The sequence below is a fragment of the Ruditapes philippinarum genome, unplaced genomic scaffold (assembly GCF_026571515.1).
Source record: "Ruditapes philippinarum isolate M1 unplaced genomic scaffold, ASM2657151v2 ctg4522_1_1_1_1, whole genome shotgun sequence".
Classification (NCBI taxonomy): Eukaryota; Metazoa; Mollusca; class Bivalvia; order Venerida; family Veneridae; genus Ruditapes; species Ruditapes philippinarum.
This window is the reverse complement of record NW_026858549.1, coordinates 173,355-196,887: the sequence shown is the minus strand read 5'-3', so window position 1 is coordinate 196,887 and position 23,533 is coordinate 173,355. Positions and strand designations below refer to the sequence as shown.

General features: G+C 30.9%; 1 protein-coding gene across 8 annotated transcripts in view; it reads right to left on the bottom strand.

Moving 5' to 3' along the window:
* LOC132753561 (1-phosphatidylinositol 4,5-bisphosphate phosphodiesterase eta-2-like) overlaps positions 1-23,533 on the bottom strand; it is a 114,235-nt gene that overhangs the window by 29,507 nt on the left and 61,195 nt on the right. For 5 of the 8 annotated variants that reach the window (XM_060744043.1, XM_060744045.1, XM_060744042.1 and 2 more), the window contains exons 2-3: positions 13,929-14,084; positions 9,176-9,246 (exon numbers count right to left, since the gene is read on the bottom strand). In XM_060744043.1, the coding sequence (XP_060600026.1) occupies positions 9,176-9,246; positions 13,929-14,084 (227 nt within the window). Of the gene's footprint in view, positions 1-9,175; positions 9,247-13,928; positions 14,085-15,911; positions 16,241-18,858; positions 18,964-21,702; positions 22,461-23,533 lie in introns of those variants that run through there. The other 3 variants (XM_060744039.1, XM_060744046.1, XM_060744047.1) reach the window with 3 other exon arrangements.

Below are 23,533 nucleotides of genomic sequence, written 5' to 3'. Positions count from 1 at the left end.
TCTTATTGTGCTTGACCATTGTATGAAGTTGTTTTGAATTCCAACCAGTACCTTTTAAGTTATGCTCCGGACAAGGAAAAGTATCAAAGGACAGTAACTCTGTATTTTGTCAAAATGGAGTTATGGCTCTTGTGCACTGCACTTCCTTTTAATGTCCTTGACAACTGTATGAAGTTGTATTGAATTCCAAACAGTAATTTTCAAGTGATGCTCTGGACAAGGAAAAGTAACAAAGGGCAATAACTCTGTAATTAGTCAAGATGGAGTTATGGTTCTTGTGCACTGCACTTCCTCTCAATGTGCTTGACCATTGTATGAAGTAATATTGAATTCCAACCATTAGTCTTCAAGTTATGGTCCGGACAAAAAAGCAATGGAAAAGTAACAAAGGGCAATAACTCTGTAATTAGTCAAGATGGAGTTATGGTTCTTGTGCACAGCACTTCCCCTAATTGTGCTTGACCATTGTATGAAGTTGTTTTGAATTCCAACCAGTAGTTTTCATGTCATGCTCTGGACAAGGAAAAGTAACAAAGGGCAATAACTCTGTAATAAGTCAAGATGGAGTTATGGTTCTTGAGCACTGCACTTCCTCTGAATGTGTTTGACCATTGTATGAAATTATAATGAATTCCAACAATTAGTCTTCAAGTTATGGTCCGGACAAAAGAATGCAATAGAAAAGTAACAAAGAGCAATAACTCTGTAATTACTTTAGATAGAGTTATGGTTCTTGTGCACTGCACTTCCCCTTATTGTGTTTGACAATTGTATGAAGTTGTTTTTAATTCCAACCAGTAGTTTTCAAGTTATGCCCCGGACAAGCAAAAGTAACAAAGGGCAATAACTCTGTAATTAGTCAAGATAGAGTTATGGTTCCTGTGCACGGCACTTCTTCTCAATGTGCTTGACCATTGTATGAAGTAATAAAGTTATAATGAATTCCAACCATTAGTCTTCAAGTTATGGTCTGGACAAAAGAAAGCAATGGAAAAGTAACAAAGGGCAATACCTCTGTAATTACATTAGATAGAGTTATGGTTCTTGTGCACTGCACTTCCCCTTATTGTGTTTGACAATTGTATGAAGTCGTTTTTAATTCCAGCCAGTAGTTTTCAAGTTATGCCCCATGACAAGGAAAAGTAACAAAGGGCAATAACTCTGTAATTAGTCAAGATAGAGTTATGGTTCTTGTGCACTGCACTTCCTCTTAATGTGCTTGACCATTGTATGTAGTTATATTGAATTCCAATCATTAGTCTTCAAATTATGCTCCGGACAAGGAAAACGCTACGGACGTCTGGACCGACCGACCAACCAACCGACCACCGGGTGACTCCTATATACCCCCCCAAACTTTGTTTTTGGGGGTATAAATATGACTTTCAATTAATTTAGTTTTAGTATCGATATTTCTAAATTAAGTTTTGTATATCTTTCTGTTTAAAGTGCCCCAGCTATTTAAATTTTAAGTTTTAAGATTTCTGGACCTCAGTGGAGTTCCTTTAACTGTGCTTGCTAATTAGAAAGATTTAGAGAGAAATGGTAATATTGTTGATAATGATTTACCTTAACTATAAACTGTATTTTATAGAATGGATATTTTCTGCTTTGAATTTGGAAATGTCTGTAAAGAGTGTAATTAAGGGAATACAATATCAAAATATCAAATTTAAGCATCCAACACTTTGCAAAGACTGCACTGACTATCTTAAAAACTGATAGCTAGAACTTCACATCCTTGAAAAAACAAGAGTGATTTGCCTTTAACCTGGCCAGCCAGCAGTCATCCCTGTAGTCTGACCAGTCTTTACACTGGAAATAACTTGATCACTTTTTGTAATGCAAAATTAAAATCCTACGGCAAATGCATAACACAAATTTGGCAGGTTGAAGCAGAAAGCTACGAAGGTCATCAATGTTTATTGTGTGTACAGTTAGTGACCTAAATTTGAAATATTTTAAAAACTGTTAAACAAGTACAATAGATATTGAAACCTGTTAAATATAGGTCACAAAACTGTGAAATAAAATATTCTCTATCGTAAAACCTCAATACACTGGTTGTGAATTGAAGTACAATGTTTGAATTTCTACCCAAATTAAAAATGTTTCACATAGAGAACCATCAAACCGTAGAAATTTAACTCAATTCACAAGCTTGTAAAGGAACTACAGTTATTTAATTTCTAAAATATTTGTCTTTTTTTCATGACAAAAGTTTCTATTGAGGTTATATATTTTAATTTCGCAAAATTTCTAGATTTTACTATCAGCCCCTCTGCACTGTTGACCAACTACATGAATTCATTTATTTATTTGATTGTGTTTTACGTGGCACTAATAATGTAAATGTCATATGCACAGGTGGCAGTATCAGTGTTTGGACACCCCACCCCTATCTGCCCCTGGACCCCTACTACAACCCTGAAAAAAAATAATTCAACACTCTAAGGCTTACTATAAGGTACCAAATACAAAACCACCGATGAAATTATATAAAAAAAAAATTTTTCCACTATCAAAATTATAGTTATAGAAAGGTGAAAAGCCTACTATATGTTCATTTGCCAAACAATGTGGAACATGGGAAATCGTCATTTCGGCGACTGAGGCGCATTCCGGCAGGATTTATAACTATAACTATAATTTTGATAGTGGAAAATTTTTTTTTTTATATAATTTCATCGGTGGTTTTGTAATAACATTTAGAAAAATCATATATACAGGGAAAGGCACAATTATAATGAAAGAGCTATAATTTAATTGCCAATAAGAAATTAACACACACTTAACAAGTGTTTTCACACCTGCATAGATAAAAAAAGGTGATCATTAACTGGTAATTGAACATGTCACCTGTTGAGATTATGTTTTAATATACTTTAAAATACACAGAAAGTTGACACCTAAAATTGCTTTCCGGTTTTCAGAAGATTTTTTATGCATGTTTAGCATTAGAAGCCACAGAAAAGCGTCCGGTTTTCGGAATTCAGAGGTTCCGGTATTCAGAGGATTTTTTTCAATGAACATATAAGGAGAAAATACGGGACTTTTGAAATGGCCCGGTTTTCAGAGGATTCCGGATTTCAGAGGGTCCGGTTTTCAGAGTTTTTACTGTATATTATATTTTCTGAGTGACTACAAAAACTAACAATTATTGGTAAATATTGGCTCTAATTTCAGATAAAATCATAGTTAACCTGCACATATATTTCATAATATTTTCATCATGCACTGATAAAGGGATAACAATTAGCAATTATATGCACAGTTTATTTTCTTTCTCATTTAAACAACTGGGACATTATAATATTTCCCAATAAACTATAATGAACAGTCAAGCGTTAAATTTTTATAAATTTTTGTTTTCTTGATAAATATCAACGTTAACAAGCCTCAAGGTAAAAAATTGTACCAGTTGGTATGCAATAATTTCGACAAGTTATATATGTGTATGAAAATTGTTACAGATCTGTTTATTTTTATGAATGCTCAAAATCAAGTATATATTTTTTAAATAAAAATCATACTAGCCTGAATTTATTTAATCAGAAGATCGACAGTTTAGGAATTTGAAAAGTAAATATGTAAAGGGTTAAATAAATTTATGGTTTATTGCATACATGAATGAGAAAAATGATGTATAAAGCACTTTACACACAAACTGTAAACTATGTATTGTACAACGTGTGGCAAATTCACCTGTATAACATGCATACCGGTACATAACATTTATATATACATTCACCTAATACTGTTTTAGTGTAACTGCATAAACATAATCAAGATCTAGACATTAGGATGCCTTCAGGGCTGATGAACCAAAGTGATGTACCACAAATTTTACAATCATTATCTCATAACACGCATACAATGACAATGATGTTAAAGGTCAAATCCAGGAAATAAAGTAAAATAAACAGTAATGGTGTGAAATTATGATACACAAAATGACCTGCATTATGATCAAACGTATTTCAGTACATTACAATAATTTTGGATAATTTTGGATAATCGGTATAATTACATGTTTGACATCCCAAAGGCAATTTTGAAACTCACAGAAATTTAACTGATAGTTTATATCATGAAATGAAATAATATTGTCAGTTGTTCACTGTGAACATTGTTAAACTGTCTTTCTAAAAGCAGTGACATAATTATAATATAGTTTATATCCAGTCCTATCATGTTGAGTCCCTTTAAATTCCTCACAATTCAGTGCTGCATGTTTTTGATTTTTTGTAGCTACTATTAAGTCGGTCACATAATTTATAAAAAAAATAATTTTAAATTAAAGGATCTGCATTTCTGAAATATGAACTAAGCAATTTAAAAATTATAATGCACCCATTAAGAAGGATCTTCTTTCACTATGTCAACATAGTCATCCGACACCAATAACTAACAATACAATAGTAAATAGAAGTGATATATTGAAATATTGCCAAAAATTTCTTTTTTATTCACAATTTCTTTTTTAGATTCATAATGGGTCCGGGTAAATTAAAATTGTGGCATATTACAATTTATGCGGTCTGTTTTAAGTATAAAGCATAGTTTTAATAACTGGAAATAAAATCTTCACTTAAATTATATTACCTCTCTTACAATACAAGTAAAATGTTACTTTATGATGTTTTATTAACAGTATTTGAAATTATTTCTCTACTTGTAGATTCTGTTATATAACAGTGCTGGTAATAGAGAGTGCTAATCATTAATTATCAAGATATTTTTCTGGTTATGAAACCAACATGGCAATGTCACTACTTGAGCATTATATTGAAAACAGTCATATGCTGAATGGCCCCAAAACATTCCTGAATGACCTACAGTCACCAAGTCCAGGGTGCAGGCTTCAAACCTGAGTAGTTGATAAGAGTCACAGTGGTTCAATTCCGCATTTCAAGGGCTAAAATTACTTTCGGGGTCTGTACTCTTGAGTGTCTGAAAGGCCGTGGTTGGACCCTAATTAAGCGTATGTTACAGCCATATTCACAGTAAAATTTATGGTCTTTGGTCCAGTAGTAACGTGATTGACTGGTTATCTGGGGTGCCAGGTTTAATCCACTAGCTCCTACACTTGTCTTCCCTATGAGACTTTAAAAACCAAGGTTCAATGTATTGGTGTTCACCAATGGACATGCAAAAGAAACATGGTCATGGACCCTGGGAAGGGGCAACAGCTGAGTGTTTCAATAATTGAAAAACCAAGGAATTATAATTTACTAACTGTTCAGTGGCATTACAATAATGGGCAACGGAACAGTCGACAGTAAATAAACTCAGGTTGAGTTTTACATTATAGGCCTATTGAATTCTTACATGCAAGGATGAGATGGTACGTAATTTACAACTGAAGATGAAGGTGATTCTACCTGCATCACCTACCTAAATACTGTAAATGATGCCCTATTTGTTTATAATTTCCTGTTTATTGTTTATTACCAATATTTATTTATGTTCCCTTAAGAAGGCTGTTCAGCCGAAACGTTGATATATTTAAAAGGAAATTTTTTAAAAAATTGCAGTTGACTAATTATTTTTTACTATGTATTATACCTATTTGTATAATTCTAAACTCATATAACAAATAAAATAAAAATTAGTTTCAACAAAAACCACAACATTTTCATAAAAAATCTACTTAAAAAAATATCTTGACTATTTATTTTTTCTTAACACAAGATTTAAAATTGAGAAAAGAAAAAAATCTTATCAAGGCAGGATTTTTTTGGCCATGAATGCGGTTTCAAGTAGTTATTGTGCGAGTTACACAAACCTATTCATTAAACCAATTTACATGTACACAAACATTTCTATTTAAGTAATCATCACCAATCAAAGGCAACACAAATCAAAGAGTATAATTTAATTGTAAAGCTGATGTAAAATGAGTTTGTTAATTTAAATAAAGATAATTGACATGAGATTCAGAAAATAAACCTTCAATTTAAAGCATGACAATTTTAATCATACTTTAGACCAATCATTAAGATATTTATGACTACAAAAACAGTTAAACAGTAATTTAATGATTTAAAAAAAAAACATTTTTACTTTAATCATTTTAATGGCAGTTTTTTGAGGATTGATTATTGTTTATTTATTTGTTTATAATTTCAAACATAAAGCAGCCTATCAAGATTTGTGTAAATTTTTACAATCACGTTTGCCTTAATTATATGTTCTACTAAATAATAATTTTACCAAGATTCGAACTTAGGAGATAATTTAAAGCCACTAAATCACTTATTACCTTTAACTTAATCAAAATATGCAAACAATTCTCTTATTCCATTAGTAAATGTCAGTATAAACAATAAGTATGCTGTAACCATTATACAATTAAAAGCTAGGCCGTAATGGTGTCTTTCAAGTTTAACTTAAGTGGATGAAGACCTCAGGTGCTGACTTCTGTACATTATTTTAGGCATGGCGACTGGCACTGAGTAGAACCACTGATGTTCTGTAAGTTAGCTTGATAGCTTCCTCACATGAAATGAGCCGCGTTATGACAAAACCAACATAATGGGTTTGCGACCAGCATGGATCCAGGCCAGCCTGCGCATCCGCGCAGCCTGATCAGGATCCATGCTGTTCGCTTACAAACCCTATTACAAGTAGAGAAACTGATAGCGCACAGCATGGATCCTGATCAGACTGCGCGGATGCGCAGGCTGGTCAGGATCCATGCTGGTCGCAAACCCATTATGTTGGTTTTGTTGTGACGCAGCTCAAATTTAAGATTAATCCAAAGTCCCTTTTGAGACTTGAACCTACAGTGCAGAGGTGCAAGTGGTTTGAAATCAACAATCTTAACCACTCGACCACGGATGCCCCTAGAATTAGTGATTCAAATAATTATACAATTCTGTCATTTTTTCATGTAATACAGCACAGATTCTCCTGACTTGAGAAAATTCATATATTCTTTAACTATCGATGCATTTTCCTTTAGAGAATTTTTTACTCATCTTAAGGCGTTACCCTTTAATATTTCTATTTTAAACAAAATTACCACTTTATTTTTCAATTTACAGTAACATCACATGCAACTTACTGCTTACATAATTATATATTATTTTTAAAGTGCTCATAAATATGAGTTTTAACGTATATATTTTACAAACAGTGTCTTAATTAGAGGTGACGCCTAAAATAGGAACATAAAATTCAAGCTTTAATGATTTTGATTTCACCATATTACTCATCAACCTCATGCTATACAAATAACATTCAGTTCTCTTCTCTTCTTTGAAGTAAAATATTTTGATAAAAACTAATTTATTGTTATTTATCTCTAATATTAGTAGTCTTTTCTGGCATCGAAAATTATTTTCAGGGTCACATGTCCTGCAGAACAAGTAGCTACTTAATCCAATATGCAGGCAACATTTTTCTTCTCGTCCTGCATAGAATTCTCTTAAATTTTACTCATACTTATGAGCAGAAAAGTGGAATTTTCGATCTCTGCTTTTATAAAAAGTCCTTGTTTAAGTGATAGCCATTTTACAAAAAAATCCTTGTTTAAGTGGTATGCTCCGTTTTGAGCCAAGGAAACTTTATAATGTATAGACCCTATAAAATTCCGTAATGTTTTGTTTGCTTTGTTCGGTTTTATGGCACACCATTACACCAGATGATTTTTCAAACATATTCAACAGACCAAAAGAATGTAAGTAATTTCAATGGTAATGTGCTACTCAAGAAATCTTGGGAACCCTTTCAGATACAAAATGTATATGCATTTATATAATGGTTTTGCCCTGCCTTGATTTTTGAACAGGCCATTCAAGGGTTGAGGGATTTCAATGTTAATATACAACAATTAAGCTACCAACATTATTGGACTAATTAATGGTTGGACTGCACGGATGTGCAATGTGCAGGCTAACCTGGGCAAAGGCTAATCACTTTGGGACTCCAGCAGGTTAAGTGGCTGCATTCTGAGTGCATGTGGCCCTAATCCTCATTGATCTTTGTTTTAATATTTCATAATATTTACAATAGTCAGGGATATTTGAACCAATGACACTAATCCCTTGAGTATATAAATATATAAATTTACATCTTTCAAATTTAATGACATTTTCATAAATATATAGTTAAATACATACTCAAGAGTTCATGACATTTATCATAATTATAATTATGTCAAATTTATACCAAAAATACTTTCCATTTTCAAAACTTATGTTTCATTTTAGTAATTATAGTCATCATGAACAATTTTGGTTAAAATGCCTGGATTAAATGCAATTTTCCTGTTATAAAAGGGTTAACACATATTATTATTATTATTATTATTATTATTATTATTATTATTATTATAGCATACAGCTTAATATTTTTTAGATTGAATATGACAGTAAGTGATCTAAGGTCATAATTAATTCAATTATAAAGGCACATGAGTGACAAGATATTTCAATCACACAACAATGCACATAAAATTCTTCATTACACATAAGTACTTGGGGTTGTTAACAGTCTAAAATTTGACTTTGAATGTCATTGCATTTTAGAAGTAAAATTATACAACCCGAACATGACAAATGTGGATTTTTCTCCTCTTCTAATCCTGAGGTACAAACACACTTTTACAGTAAATTGTGGATCACTCTATTGTAAAAGGTAGTGCATCATGATGCTTTAATAGAAAAATCTTTTGTTTGTACCCCAGGATAAGATGGGGGAAAAACCCACTTTTACCGAGGTCTGGTTGACGCATATATTAGATTCAAAAAGTGTCCAAGTATGATGACCAACAAGCTACAATACAGAGTAGAGTGCAGGTGATACAAAAAAGGACTGACAAAACAATTATAAGTGTAGGGGACATAGAATTTAATAATGTTGCCCGAGTAACATATCATTATCCTCTTTCTATATATACATAAATATATGCAATCATTGGATATGATTTTATCCCTTAATTTGATATTTTTCAATGGACTTGTCTAGCTTCCATCTCTGAGTGGAGCTTTCCATTATCACTTTTAGGGATCTCTAGGTTAAAAGGTCAGCAAACAGTATAGGTCTTGGTCAGACAGCACAAATGTTCTGAGGCTAGTCTGGCTCTATGCTGGTGGCAAAGGCCACTCACTTCGGGTTCCAGCAGGTAAAAGGCTAAATTTAAGATCGAAGGAGATATGTTTTTACTTACATCATGGTGATCAAGACGTTTAGCGTAGTCCTTTTCTCCTTCTCTTATCTCTTCTATTGATGATAGTGCCCCTTCAAGAAGAAAAAAATCAGATTAAGATATACATGTACATGTATAAAATAGAGATCATAAGAATCCCTGAAGAAAGTCTAAAATGACAAAATTGAAAATGTTGCAGGCTCTGTTTGATTCAGCCTGTTCATAGTCGGTACTGTCAAGTGCAAACTACATTCCACTTATATAACCCTTAAGACATATACTGAAAAAACCAAATGGCATTTATGGCAGCTGACTTTCAGTCATTGAGCTTAATCTAATTCCTTCTTTTCATGCTCTTGAGGACCAAACTGTAAAAAGAATATTACCACTTCGATGTTTGCATTACATATTGAGCTTGCTAAATAAATAAATGCACATCTTTTCCCTCTACATGTTGATATGTCTTAATTACTGAATGATGTCATAGGTTGAATATTATATGTATATGCACATATATGTATTCTGATTATGTTTTGATTTAAATCATCTGGTAACTTTCAGTTACTAAATTGTATGACTTAAACTGGTATATCATGGAGTTCTAGTATATTAATTATATTTAAGAAATACCCCTCAGAATTCATTAAAGAACTATCTTTAAGAGATAACAGATAAGTTGCCTTTCCCTGATAGTACACAAACAATTGCAGGGGGTCCATTTATTGTTACAAAATTAATCAAAAACATAAAATAGAAATACCAGATTAGCTAAGGAACATGGGTGATTTGTTTATGTTTTGAGTTACATAAATTCAGATGCACATAATTATATTATCATATACATACATTCCTGGATAAAATGCATATATAAATGTGTGTTTTATATCCTAGATATTATTAAATTATCCCAAGATTTATGCTAGAGTAATTTTTTTTGTTTAAGAAATATCCCAGACAAGTTCCATTTCAGGGAACAAACTGTTTAAAACAATTTACTGTTGACAGAATTTAAATGACTGAATTAATTTTAGGATACTTAAGAATTGACATCAACATTTTTATAAATATTTTACAATTTTTGTACCTAGTAAAAAACAAGAGCCACCGCCGGGCGGGGGCAACGCTCGACTTTTTACTTTTTCTAAACGCAAACATAGAAAGGTTTGAACATATATTGATGTTTCCTTTTTATAAATTTAGTTGGTCTGTCTTGTCACATTAGTTTTGTTTATATATTTTGTATATATATGAATAGAAACATTAAGCATATTTCTAAAAATAGCAACAGTACGCAATTTCTAAAAATAGCAACAATGACGCAATTTCTAAAAATAGCAACAATGACGCAATTTCTAAAAATAGAAAAAATGACGCAATTTCTAAAACTAGAAAAAAATGACGCAATTTCTAAAAATAGAAACAATGACGCAATTTCTAAAAATAGAAAAAAAAATGACGCAATTTCTAAAAATAGAAACAATGACGCAATTTCTAAAAATAGAAAAAAATGACGCAATTACTAAAAATAGCAACAATGACGCAATTTCTAAAAATAGAAAAAAATGACGCAATTTCTAAAAATAGAAAAAAATGACGCAATTACTAAAATTAGCAACAATGACGCAATTTCTAAAAATAGAAAAAATGACGCAATTTCTAAAAATAGAACAAAAATGACGTAATTTCTAAAAATAGCAACAATGACACAATTTCTAAAAATAGAAAAAATGACGCAATTTCTAAAAATAGGAAAAAATGACGCAAATTCTAAAAATAGAAAAAAATGAAGCAATTTCTAGAAATAGACAAAAATGACGCAATTTCTAAAAATAGAAAAACATGACGCAATTTCTAAAAATAGAAAAAAATGACGCAATTTCTAAAAATAGAAAAACATGACGCAATTTCTAAAAATAGAAAAAAAATGACGCAATTTCTAAAAATAGAAAAACATGACGCAATTTCTAAAAATAGAAAAAAAATGACGCAATTTCTAAAAATAGAAAAACATGACGCAATTTCTAAAAATAGAAACAATGACGCAATTTCTAAAAATAGAAACAATGACGCAATTTCTAAAAATAGAACAAAAATGACGAAATTTCTGAAAATAGAAAAAAATGACGCAATTTCTAAAAATAGCAACAATGACGCAATTTCTAAAAAAAGAAAAAAAAATGACGCAAATTCTAAAAATAGCAACAATGACGCAATTTCTAAAAATAGAAAAAATGACGCAATTTCTAAAAATAGAAAAACATGACGCAATTATATACATGTATATATATATATATATTTGATATATATACATATACATGCATATATATATATATATTTATATATATATATATATATATATATATATATACCTGCATATATGTATATATATACACACACACATTTATATATATATTTATATATAATACATATACTATACATACACACACACACCGATAAATGCACAATCTGAGAAAATTCAGTAATGTAACCTTCAAGGTCAAGGTCATTAAAGAACCCAAGCAAATTTGGGTTTGATAAACAACAAGGTCTGGTCCTTAAGAATGTTCTGTTATAATATGAAGTTTATCTCTTCAAAAATAGCAAAGTTACAGTCAGTTACTGCCAAAACAATGAAAATTTCAATAATTTGACCTTCAAAGGCAATGTCATTAATGAGTGAAGGTCAAGGTCTTTCGGTATATTTTTAACAGTTATCTTTGAAGATTATTATGTTCAAGTTTGAAGACAATCCATTCAAAAATAACAAAGTTACAGCCAATAATAGCCAAAAAAATGAAAATTTCAATAATTTGACCTTCAAAGTCAAGGTCATTGATGAGTGAATGTCAAGGTCTGACTGGTTATTTTTAAGGGATATCCTTGAAGATTATTATGTTCAAGTTTGAAGACAATCCATTCAAAAATAACAAAGTAACAGCCAATAACAGCATGAACAAGCAAAAATTGGACTTTTAACCTTGAAGGTCAAGGTCATTTATGGATGAAGGTCAAGGTTAGTGTGGTCTACTGAAAGGTCTTGTCCCAAGGGTTGTTGTGGCCAAGTATGAAGACAATACACCAAGAAATAAAAAAGTTATGATCCAGGTACAAGTTTTCGGACGGCAACGGCAACGGCAACGGAGACGGCAACGGCAACGGCAACGCCGACCTGACTATAACAATACCTCTACTTTTTTTTTCAAAAAAAAAAAAGTCGAGCTAATAAGCAGTCAACTGCAAATTCTTTAATTCCCTTTAATAAATTACCAACATTTCGGCGTGTCAGAGGTAACATACATGTACATAAAAAATAAACAATAAACTGGAAATTGTCATTGTCTTTTTAGGTTTGTTTCTAAAAATTGAAAAGGAAAGTCTTTTCGTAAAAAATTTGTTTGTTTACTTAAATGCTTCAAGTTTAGTAAGCATTCCTTAACTTCTGACTACATAGTTGACTCTAATGATTACTAAATATTCAGATCCTTCTTCATATAATTTCTTGGTGATTATTTAGAAATTCAAATGAGCAATATTCAGATAATTTTTGGTGATATTTAGACATTCACAGGTGTTATTCATATATTTCTTGGAGTTATTCAAATATCTTTTGGTAATATTCAGCAAATTTTTGTTTGGTGATATTTAGACATTTCTGGGTAGTTAATTCAGCCATTTCTTAGTGATATTCAGATACTGAGATATTTCTAGGTGTTTTAATTCAGACATTTTTTGGGTGATATTCAGATATTTCTGGGAGATATTCAGATAAAGGATAGTTATATTATATCTCCTGTAACAATTTATAAGTGATAAAAACCATGATTGACAATATTATACATATTCAAATAAAGCATCCTGCTTTTTTGACTGTTTGGGTCATTCAGTTATGACATAAAAGGACACAAAGTTATAACAATAATAAATGTTTATCTGATATGATACTATTATTTAGTCACACAATACTAGTCTCTATGCCACATCATCGTGGTCACAAACAACGTTAAAACTGAAACTGAATAACTGGTATCCCAACTTTCAAACTTAACCTGGTGTACCCAAACTTTCAATCATTGTTGTAACCTACTTCCAAACTTACTGGTACCCTAAAGATTCAATGGGATTCTACAAGTATAGACCAAATAACCTTAAAGAAGTCTAATTATATATAGCATCTGTATCTATAAAGGAAGTAAATGTTCCAGACTGCATTTTAACTAACAATGTGGAAATCATTGACTTTGAACCTCAGACTTTAAGCCCTGAAGATCAAAATGTAGAGCAATTAAAAAAAATTACAGTTAATAAGCAAAAGTTTTTAACTTTTATATAATTATTTTATATATTTGACAATAAGTGAGTGTTCTCTATTGCATTGTTGTACTGTACTTAATTTCATTTCCATACAATAACTTTATACTTATTAATGAAAAGTTTTTTAACATTATAATTATATAGGTTATAATTTCACAATAATCATATTAACCGTGGATTTCCTCATTTCTATAAAACAATCTATTTTGGTAGCCAAACAATTTAGATACATTTGGTAAAAAAATGCTGATCAGGCATAAAGTATCTGTACAACCACAAAATTACGCAAGCATAAAAACTGACACTATAAAGCTAATTTAGCTAGGATACTTGCATCTTGATCAAAATTACACATTTATACATTTCGAAACAGGTTACATCATCAGCATTACACAAAAATACTTGCTTCTGTGTTTTGTACATACAATGTTGTAAGGGAGTAGAAATATTAGTCTGAACTTACACGAAGTACTCTTCTTGCGGAACCGTCTCTGTGAGCCTGTATAGGAGAGTTTGAGTGATTTGCTGTCGAGAAAGAACTGTCGAGTGTATAGAATCCCTCCGCCTTTTATCTTATGCAGCATAGCACCATTACTCAACTCCCGGAGTAAGGCATCCACTGAAAATATATAAGAAAGAATCATATTTAAGTGACATTTATAATGCGCATGCATGTGTAAATGGTCAGTGAACAGGTAAAAATAAGAAATAAATTACTTGAGATTTTGGCATAACTTTTTTCAATTGTGTGAAGCAGTCTGACCAACTTGCATATTGAAGCGGTCTGACCCGAGACCCTTAGAATTTAAAATCAAACAGCTAAATTTAACTACTTTGATTAAAAATACTATCCAATCCGAGACAAAAAGTTGAGTTTAATCATATTTTATTGCTAATTATATACATACAAATATTCACAGAAACAGGTTTCTACCAATTAAAGTTAACAAATAACAAAAGGATCGGTTCCCATTAGCAATTAGCTCTCTCCCAGTACAAGCAACTAAAAACAAGTCTATTTCAGCAAAAACAAAATTTTGTTACAAAAATTCTTGTTACATACATAGATAATGCTAAAAATTTCAGAGAATGTTACATAATATGAAGAAGGAATCATGAACCGTTGTCTATGAAATTTTAAATCTCAAGTATTTCCTGGAGTATACTTGACCATCCACTTATGATTGTTTAAGAGTTCATGTCATGAACTTGAAGAGGTGTATAATTATCTGATTACAATAATAATGTCAATTGGAAAAGAGATTAGATATTAAGGATTCTATGTCTTGATGTAAACAAAATGGTGTTCAAAACTCACAACCCTTCTACACACACATATATACACTGAGGATAAACATTTGAGACATTTAGTTTTCATATAACATGATAACACTCTATCAGGAGTTATACACTTGGTCAAGAGACTAAAATGAAGAGTTTTGTCATCGTTGGGTTTTAAGACACTCCAACTCTGAAATCATAAGTCATTTAGCGACTGTCCAGCTTTACTGGTGGATCAAGGCAGACCTCAGGTGCCCCTTCACGCATTTATTTTATTTCAGGCAGGAACAGTCACCAGCAGAGAAGAATCACAAACATTCTGTTAGCTCAGTCGGATAGCTTCATCATATAAAAAGAGTTCAAAGTTCCTGGCAGGATTTGAAGTAACTACAGTAAGGACAATTGCGGGATTTGAACACACAGCAGTAAGGACTTAGTGATTTGAACCCCATGGGCACCCCACTAAAATGAAAACAATTCTAAGAAATTCGAATTACATAGATACATAAGACAGATCATTTCAAGATCAATATATTAAATGCATTACCATTTTCATTACTTTATATTTCGTCACCTTAGTGCAGTAATGGGTTTACAATTAAAATTCAATAAGAGATATAACCCGTCATTGCACCATGTCAATCTCCTTAAAAAGCTGCTAAGCTCAGCTATTAAAAGATGTTATTAAATTAATAAATTATAAAGGTTAATCTATGTTAATTCCTCTACAAGGTAGAGAGTCCTATCTAAATATAAAACACACGCGAGGTCAACAAGGATTAACTCTAAATGCTGATCATGTCAAAGTCAAGAGGTGCAGTGTCACCATGACAGGCTCGGCACTTCAGGCTGAAACCTGCTGATTAACTTAAAACTAAGTCTCATAACTATTAAAATTCCCCAAAAATTGATAAAACTGTCAGTAACAGTTCATATAAACGGAAGATAATTAAGCAAATTGAAGAAAATCATTCTATTAATTAAGTGTTAATGATTTTAAGAACTTCAGCAAAACAAGTGACATCAGGACCATAAGAGGGTGTCAAACTGTCTACTTATATCAGAACATACTTCATACTGTTTAGAGTATTATGTGGATTATTTTAATCTAGAAACATAATCTTACAAACATTTAAATACATTAACTAAGGAAAAATATACTAACTTTTAGGTGGATGTTTAATTTTAATAAAAAAATCCATTTTCTGATAGCTTGACTTAAAAGTAATCCTACTTTTTAAATTGTTTTAAAAAAACAATTTTAACTCTTTCAGTCATCCGAGGATTTCAACACTTTGTTTAATCTAATTTTAACCATTATCTATATATCTCACTAGTAAAACAAACATGTACACAGTACTGACTTAACTTCACTTAAAAACATCCAAATTCAAGTTTGTTCTTTTAAAATCGATAACAAATATGATCAATCAAAGGACTAAAAAACCTTCAATGCGTCCTTTATAAAAATTGAAACATTTCAGCATTAAAATATACACGCAGCTATTTCCATAATCAGGCTGCTTAGATCATTGTTAAATACAAAATACAATACTTTAAGGCTAATCTACTATCAGGTTTATGATAAATGTGTTTATCTATTGACTTAATGTTTTAAACAAGACTGACGCGTGTTCTAATTTTAAAAAGTAAACAGTTACTTATAATGTCCCTTGTTTTAAAACTTGAAAGTTTTTCAAAACTGTTGGTACTATGCATTGAGATACTGTGCTATTTGGTGTATGGGCAATTATATTTATATATTATCTCCCCTCTGGACCCAGAACAAAAAAATCTTAGAATCTAGCTTTTGGCACATCAAAATATTTTGTCTAAGCAAACTGTTAAGTTATTTAAACCCTTATAGCTTGCCAGAACCAAAGCAAAAAGCCTTATATAATTAATTGCCACCAGAATGAAGCCAGGCTAGCCTGCATATCTATGCAGTCTGACCTGAGGCTCTTAGGTACGCCTGTTGCCGATATGGTAGAAACTCAATTTGTGCTTTTGATTCTTGAATTCTTTAAACTTTGAATGGATTGTACTCAATTGAAAGATGGGCATTCAAGACTTCATCAGATAAAATGTATTATCATTTGATGCTATGGTTTTTATGTAATCTAAGTGTAAAGATTTGAAATGTTCAACTCTTCATGGGTTGTTAAATTATTTGTTTCCCTCCAATTCGTACACAAATCTCTTAGCAGCTTAAATCCAAAGACAATGGTCATTGCTTTATTAAGTCAATCCAAATTATGGCAATTTGTTAGTTTGTTTGATTGGGTTTTACGTCACACCAACAGAGTGTAGGTCATATGGGGACATTCCAGCTGTACTGGTGGAGGAAATTCTCAGGGGCCCTTACATACATTACTTGAGGCACAAACAGGCAGTGACCCTCAGTAGAACCACCTTTGTTCCGTATTCTAGCTAGGTTCCACACTAAAATTGAAAGAATGCAAAGTCCCTGTCAGGATTCAAACCCACAGTGATGAGGGGCAAGTGGTTTGAAGTCAACGACCTTAACCACTTGGCCACGGATCGATGCCTCCTCATGGCAATTTATTGCAACTATTAATGTCAATAAAATCAAATCATTGGTTAATGTCATAAAATCAAAACAATTGCTACCATCTAAGATGACTGGTGATAAAATCTTGTCATAAATCAAGGCAATTGCTTGATTGTCATTTGATTAAACACTTTTTTATTGAGGTCTCATTCTCTAGGCAAATGTCACAGGTAATAAAATCTAGGCAGTTACTATCATATCAATGTCATAAAATCGAGGCATTAGTGCTAATGATGTTTTTTAATCAAGCTCTTATAATCTACAAAATTATAAAACTCATTATTTTTATTCAACCAAGAAAATTATAAAATCTAGACAATTGCAACCTTAGGTGTCATAAAATCTAGGGAATTGCAACATAAGAAATCATAAAATTTAACACAGGAAGTTGTTATTATCTACACAATTGCATTCTCACTATAATGGTGTCATAAAATCTAGGCAATTACAATCTAAGGTGTCATAAAATCTAGGCTGCAAACTTAAAGAATTCATAAAATTTAGGCAAATGCATTCTACTGGTGTCATAAAATCTAGGCAATTCAAAAAATCTAAGATGTCATAAAATCAAGACAATGGTTAACCTAAGTTGTCATTAAATCTAGAAAATTGCAACCTAGGATATCATAAATTCTAGGCAATTGCAACCTTAGGTGTCATAAAATGTTAGACAATTCATAAAATTAACAACAGATAAAGTATTATAACATCATACATAATTAAATCTACATAGCAATTGATGGTGATGCATAAATTGGTGCACGTTATGATTTCAAGTTAAATCTAGAATGCTATATATACATATGGTTTTAAATTCGAATCTTGAAAAATCTAAAAGTCTAAATAAGGAAACATAAGTGTATAAATCAGGAATTATAGGTACATAAATTTAGCATTGACTTAGTTCTAAAATTAACATTGCACCCAAAAGTATCTAAATCAAAATTAATATATACTATATACTGAGATCGCCATTAAAATTTGGTGACTGGTGTCGAATTCAGTACGTATCTCAAACTATAGAATTACAATGTTGAAAATTTGACATCTTGTAATTATGTAAAATGTACTATAAGGATCCCTTATTTGCTAGAATATGAAAATATCTTTTATAAAAAAAAGGTATCATACTTGAATATGTATATTTTTATAGGAATAAGAATGAAAAGGAGGTCACAGTCTCCTCTGACCTCATATTTTTCAGTATCATAATAATTATGTTGTTTTTTACAAATCATCCCATTTTAAAACAAACATTGCAAGTATATATAGGTAATAATCATATTATATCTCTCTTAAAAAAAATCGTGCTTGTATTCAGTAATTTCCGAAAATGTCCTTTTTTGTAAATTTTACATATATTGCTAACATTTTAGCGCATCATTGAATGTCAAAATATTTGCACCGGCTTTTCAATACAGTTTTGACTGAGTCACATTACATGTAATCGGCACTCAACTTGTTTGTGATAAAATAATTTATGAAACTGATAAAAGTTAATCACTTATCAGTCAATTAAGTCTTTAAACAGAAAACTTACATTTTAGTTGGGTCATCCATTGTCCGTAAGTGGTTCTTTCCATATCCTTAGGTAACTCCATTTATGATTTGATTATGAGAAATTTAAAAAACACGTACTGGCACGATCTACTCAACCATGAATATATACTGATATATGAACTGATGAAAGCATGACTTTATCTAATTGATCTTTGATGACTTACATCATTTCATTTCTGAACACAATTCAAATGAACACAATTTTTACTTTCCTAATTCATAAATTATATTACATTCCTGAAATATGAACACACTTAATTCTCAAAATTCATGAATACATCAGCATATATAGTATAGCTTTTAAAATTTGTGAGCAATTTTCCTAATTCATGAATATCATTATTCTTATTCATTAACACATTTTTCATAATTGATAAAAGCAGTTTTCCTAATTATTCATGAATTTTATAGTCATCAGCAAGGTGTTCTGACATCATCTGATCATAATTAACAAACCAAACAATATTTTTTGTTTTCTATTATCATGCACAAAACATATACATTCAATAAACAATAATTTCATATAATTAAATATATCCCAGCAAACTGAAGTCCAAGAAATACCAGTTTTTTCAACATACAACTTTAAAATGTCCATGTACAAGTTACGTAAAGATTCAAATCAACCTCTCTATTCAATCCTACACACGATTGCTTTAAAAATATTTTACATTATAGAATAGATCATTTAAGTCAATAACTTTTATTCAAACAGTTCCATTGGAAAAATAACAATCAGAAAAATCACTACACCGCAAGACTGAATGAACTATGAATGAAATATCAACTGTCCTATCGGCTACAAATTTAAATACTGTATAGTTAGTGGTCACTTACACACTGGGTGTAAATGTTTATATAGTATAATAGCAGAGTAAGAGCATAATACACCAAAATTCAATAGAAACCATTCTTCAAACACGACACCTTGTATTAATTAATCACTACAGTGTCATATGAGGTCATGACATTGGGTACAATATAATGGTCATATAACAATTAAATACAAGATTATTACTTGTCATTTTGGATAGAGTGGCAGTCGAAAAGATTTTAGCTGTAACAACTTATGGTATGGCTTATTGTGACCCCTACTGAACATACTTATATATTGTACACCTAATGAATGGCCTAAGTGTATGTATTATGGTAATTTATTGGACACCTTTATGGTAGACCTAATATAAATAGATAATTATGGAACTTGGTATAATATGTGGGATTTTCTCATCTAAACAAGGGGTTTAAACAAACTAAAAATTTTACAATTACAACCTGGTAATCTAGTATATCAAAACCAAACATAACATGAGTCGCGCCATGACAATACCAACATAATGGGTTTGTGACCAGCATGGATCCAGACCAGCCTGCACATCCCTTGTAGTCTGATCAGGATCCATGCTGTTCGCTATCAGTTTCTCTACTTGTTATAGGGTTTGTAAGCGACAGCATGGATCCTGATCAGACTGCGCGCTCCGCGCAGGCTGGTCTGGATCCATGCTGGTTGCAAACGCACTATGTAATTTGGTTTTGTGGCTCACATGTTGATAAATTCAATTTATAATCCATACTACATGTAGTATACCATAAAGCGTCAACAGTGAAAGTTTGTACCCGATAATGAGATGGAAAAACCCGCGCTTGCACTGCTAGTGTTACTGAAATTATCTATTGAAACTTAAGTCTAATAGACATGGATATTATTATATTTCACATAACACAGACTTCCCCATTATAAGTCCACTGTTTTGTTGACCACAGACAGACAGTAAGTGTGACAGCATGACAGTGAGATGGATGCGCAAATTGAAGAATTATAATTATTTACATGTACGTGCATAATGTTAAATACAAACTTAAACAGCCTTTTTTCATTCTATAGTTAATGAAGTGTGAAAGCAACATTGCTATAAATAATTCAAGTGTGAAAGCTGTAATCAAGTGTGAATGCCCTGCTGACACATTATCCCAAATCATGAATACATACATGCTCTGTATACAGATAGTTAATTACCAGTAATTACTATACTTATCTATAGGTACATGACATTCATTACACCTTTTACACCTGACCCATGAACATCAATAAACACTTAATATATCAGGATATTAAATTTCATGGAAGTATCAGAATATGAGACTGAATATTTGGTTGAAAATGAGGCCCCTATACGCATCAATTGTTTAAGTACTGTATTTTATCCGAGATAAAAATCATGTATTTCATTTGACATATTTGAGCTTCAGTAAAACTATATTATTTGAAATGAAAATTTGAAAATTTAAGGATCTTATGATATAGCAAGTAGACACGGCAGTGACTCAGAAGATATTAAAAATATATTCAACTAAAAACAAATAATATCATTCTTTCATATCATTCTTTCGGTGGTGACGTTCAAATTTTTGCTTCCCATCAAATTTGTGCCCTTTGACACAGCTTTATATAAATATTGATAAACTTTGAGGAAAAGTTGAAACATTAAAGTTGATTGAACTTTTATCTTAAAGCAGGAGTGACCTTCACCTTGGGTTTATCTTAAAAGCTCAAATTAATGCTTTTAACTTCTTGAGGAACTGATAATAAAAGCCACAAATAAGGGTGTTTTAGCCGAATGTAGCAGAAGATGAGTTAAGGAAATTACCTTTTTTACGGGTATACAATTTTAATGTAAAATTAACCAAAATGAACCAAAGCTCCCTGATTAAAAATGATGAATTGCATCACTGTTGATGAGTCACTATTCACTGGCACTGGCATGCATTTTTGAAAAAAAATAAATTCCCAAACTATTATATTTATGACTGTTTCGATACTTACTGTAACAACATGCATGTCTTTTGTGTAGGTCAGTAGTTTGACATTCATAAATAACTCCACCGATTTCCTTCTTTATACCATTTTCCTTTGATCTGTCCATTACAGATATGATATTATTAGTTAAATAATCACCAATGTCATTTATTTCATCATCATCATCAGAATTATCGATGTATTTGTCATGTGACATCATCACCTTGATATCATCATCTATACTCACACCCAAATTATCATCAGATGATATCACATTATTATCATCCGAATATTCACTTTCTTTTCCCACCTCGATATTGTCCAACTTGAACGAAACCCTCGAATTTCTCTTCTTAGGCTTATTTCCATTTTCTGTTTTATTCATTTTCATTGCTCAATTACAGCCGAATGTTGATGCGTTTTTGTTTTTGTTTTTTAATCAAAGAAAGAATTATTATTCAATACTATTAAATGGTTCTTCAAATACGTATCTTATACACATACATGTACATTGTATATAAAAACATTAACACTACTTTGATTCCACGTATTTTAATTTAAACAAATATTCCCTTACTAGTTTGAGGATTACTTCTTTTGCTTATTATTGACTTTACAATAATTTCGATATCAAAATTCAAAAGCATGTAACAAAAATTTCTATAAATAAATATAGACAGGTAATTCAACGACCATAATATTTGTTCGACAAAATATGTTAAAGATTAAAACAGTATTATAAGTTAGTGTCACAAAAATAACTACTGGTAATCCATATGTCCAATATAATGGCACTGACCTAGCTTAAAATACGTCACTAAATTTCTGTACAGTTCAAAATTTCCTGATAATTATAAATAGTTCACTAAAATTCAGTATACATGAGAATTTTAAACACGTAAATTTTCGGCTAAATTTATAGATAAATTTGTGACGTGTTATCTTGAAATATTGAACATGATAAAAAACAAAACTTTTGCTATGTATTCATTATGTAATGCTATTTAATGTATAAATAAATGCAATTTCAAGCATGGTTTATTCAATTTCTAATTCACAGAGCGTTAAAGCTTAAACAATACAGATTGAACACCATTTTAAAGATAGTAAATATGTAATCAATGCCAAATTGTTCAAAAGTTTACAAGTCAGTCCGTCACAGCCGTTTTTTGTTTCTTTTTTGTTTTAATAAAAAATGACAGTTGAATATATATCTTTTTCATTGAAATTTTGGAACCGTAATTCCAATCTCCTTTAATTATTGGAAATTTAGAAAGATGTACTATTGTTTTTCCTAACTTCGGAACACTTAAAACACTTGTTCCACCATTTTTAAAGAGTATTAATAAATCCACAACATACAGTCCAGAAAGGATTTTAAAGGTTTATCCAATGAACACAAATTTACATCAAATAATAATTTATATTATTACACAGAAAGCAGCAGCTACAATATGCTTACATAGCCAATATTTATCCCATTTTATTAAATATTTTGCTTTTATCAACGGAGTTAAATCTTAGAAAATATTTCTAAGAAATATTATAGGAAGTATTATCCCAGACTTGCTTGGTTCCTAATTGTAGCCATTTATCTTGTTCTAGCAGTGCCAAATCAGCATCGACTGCTGGTTCACTAAATTTTATTACCGTATTCTCCAACATTTATTTACCGTAAAGTCTCTGATGCATGCACCATGACCGTATTTTTTTATTATCAATAAAAATGATTTAATCAATTATTTAATTTAATTAATATTCAAATTTTAGTTTTTAACAAAAAAAAAAAGAAAACAAAAAAGAGATTGAGTTCTTAGATTTATATAGATCTACATGTATTATTTTTTTCATGCATGTA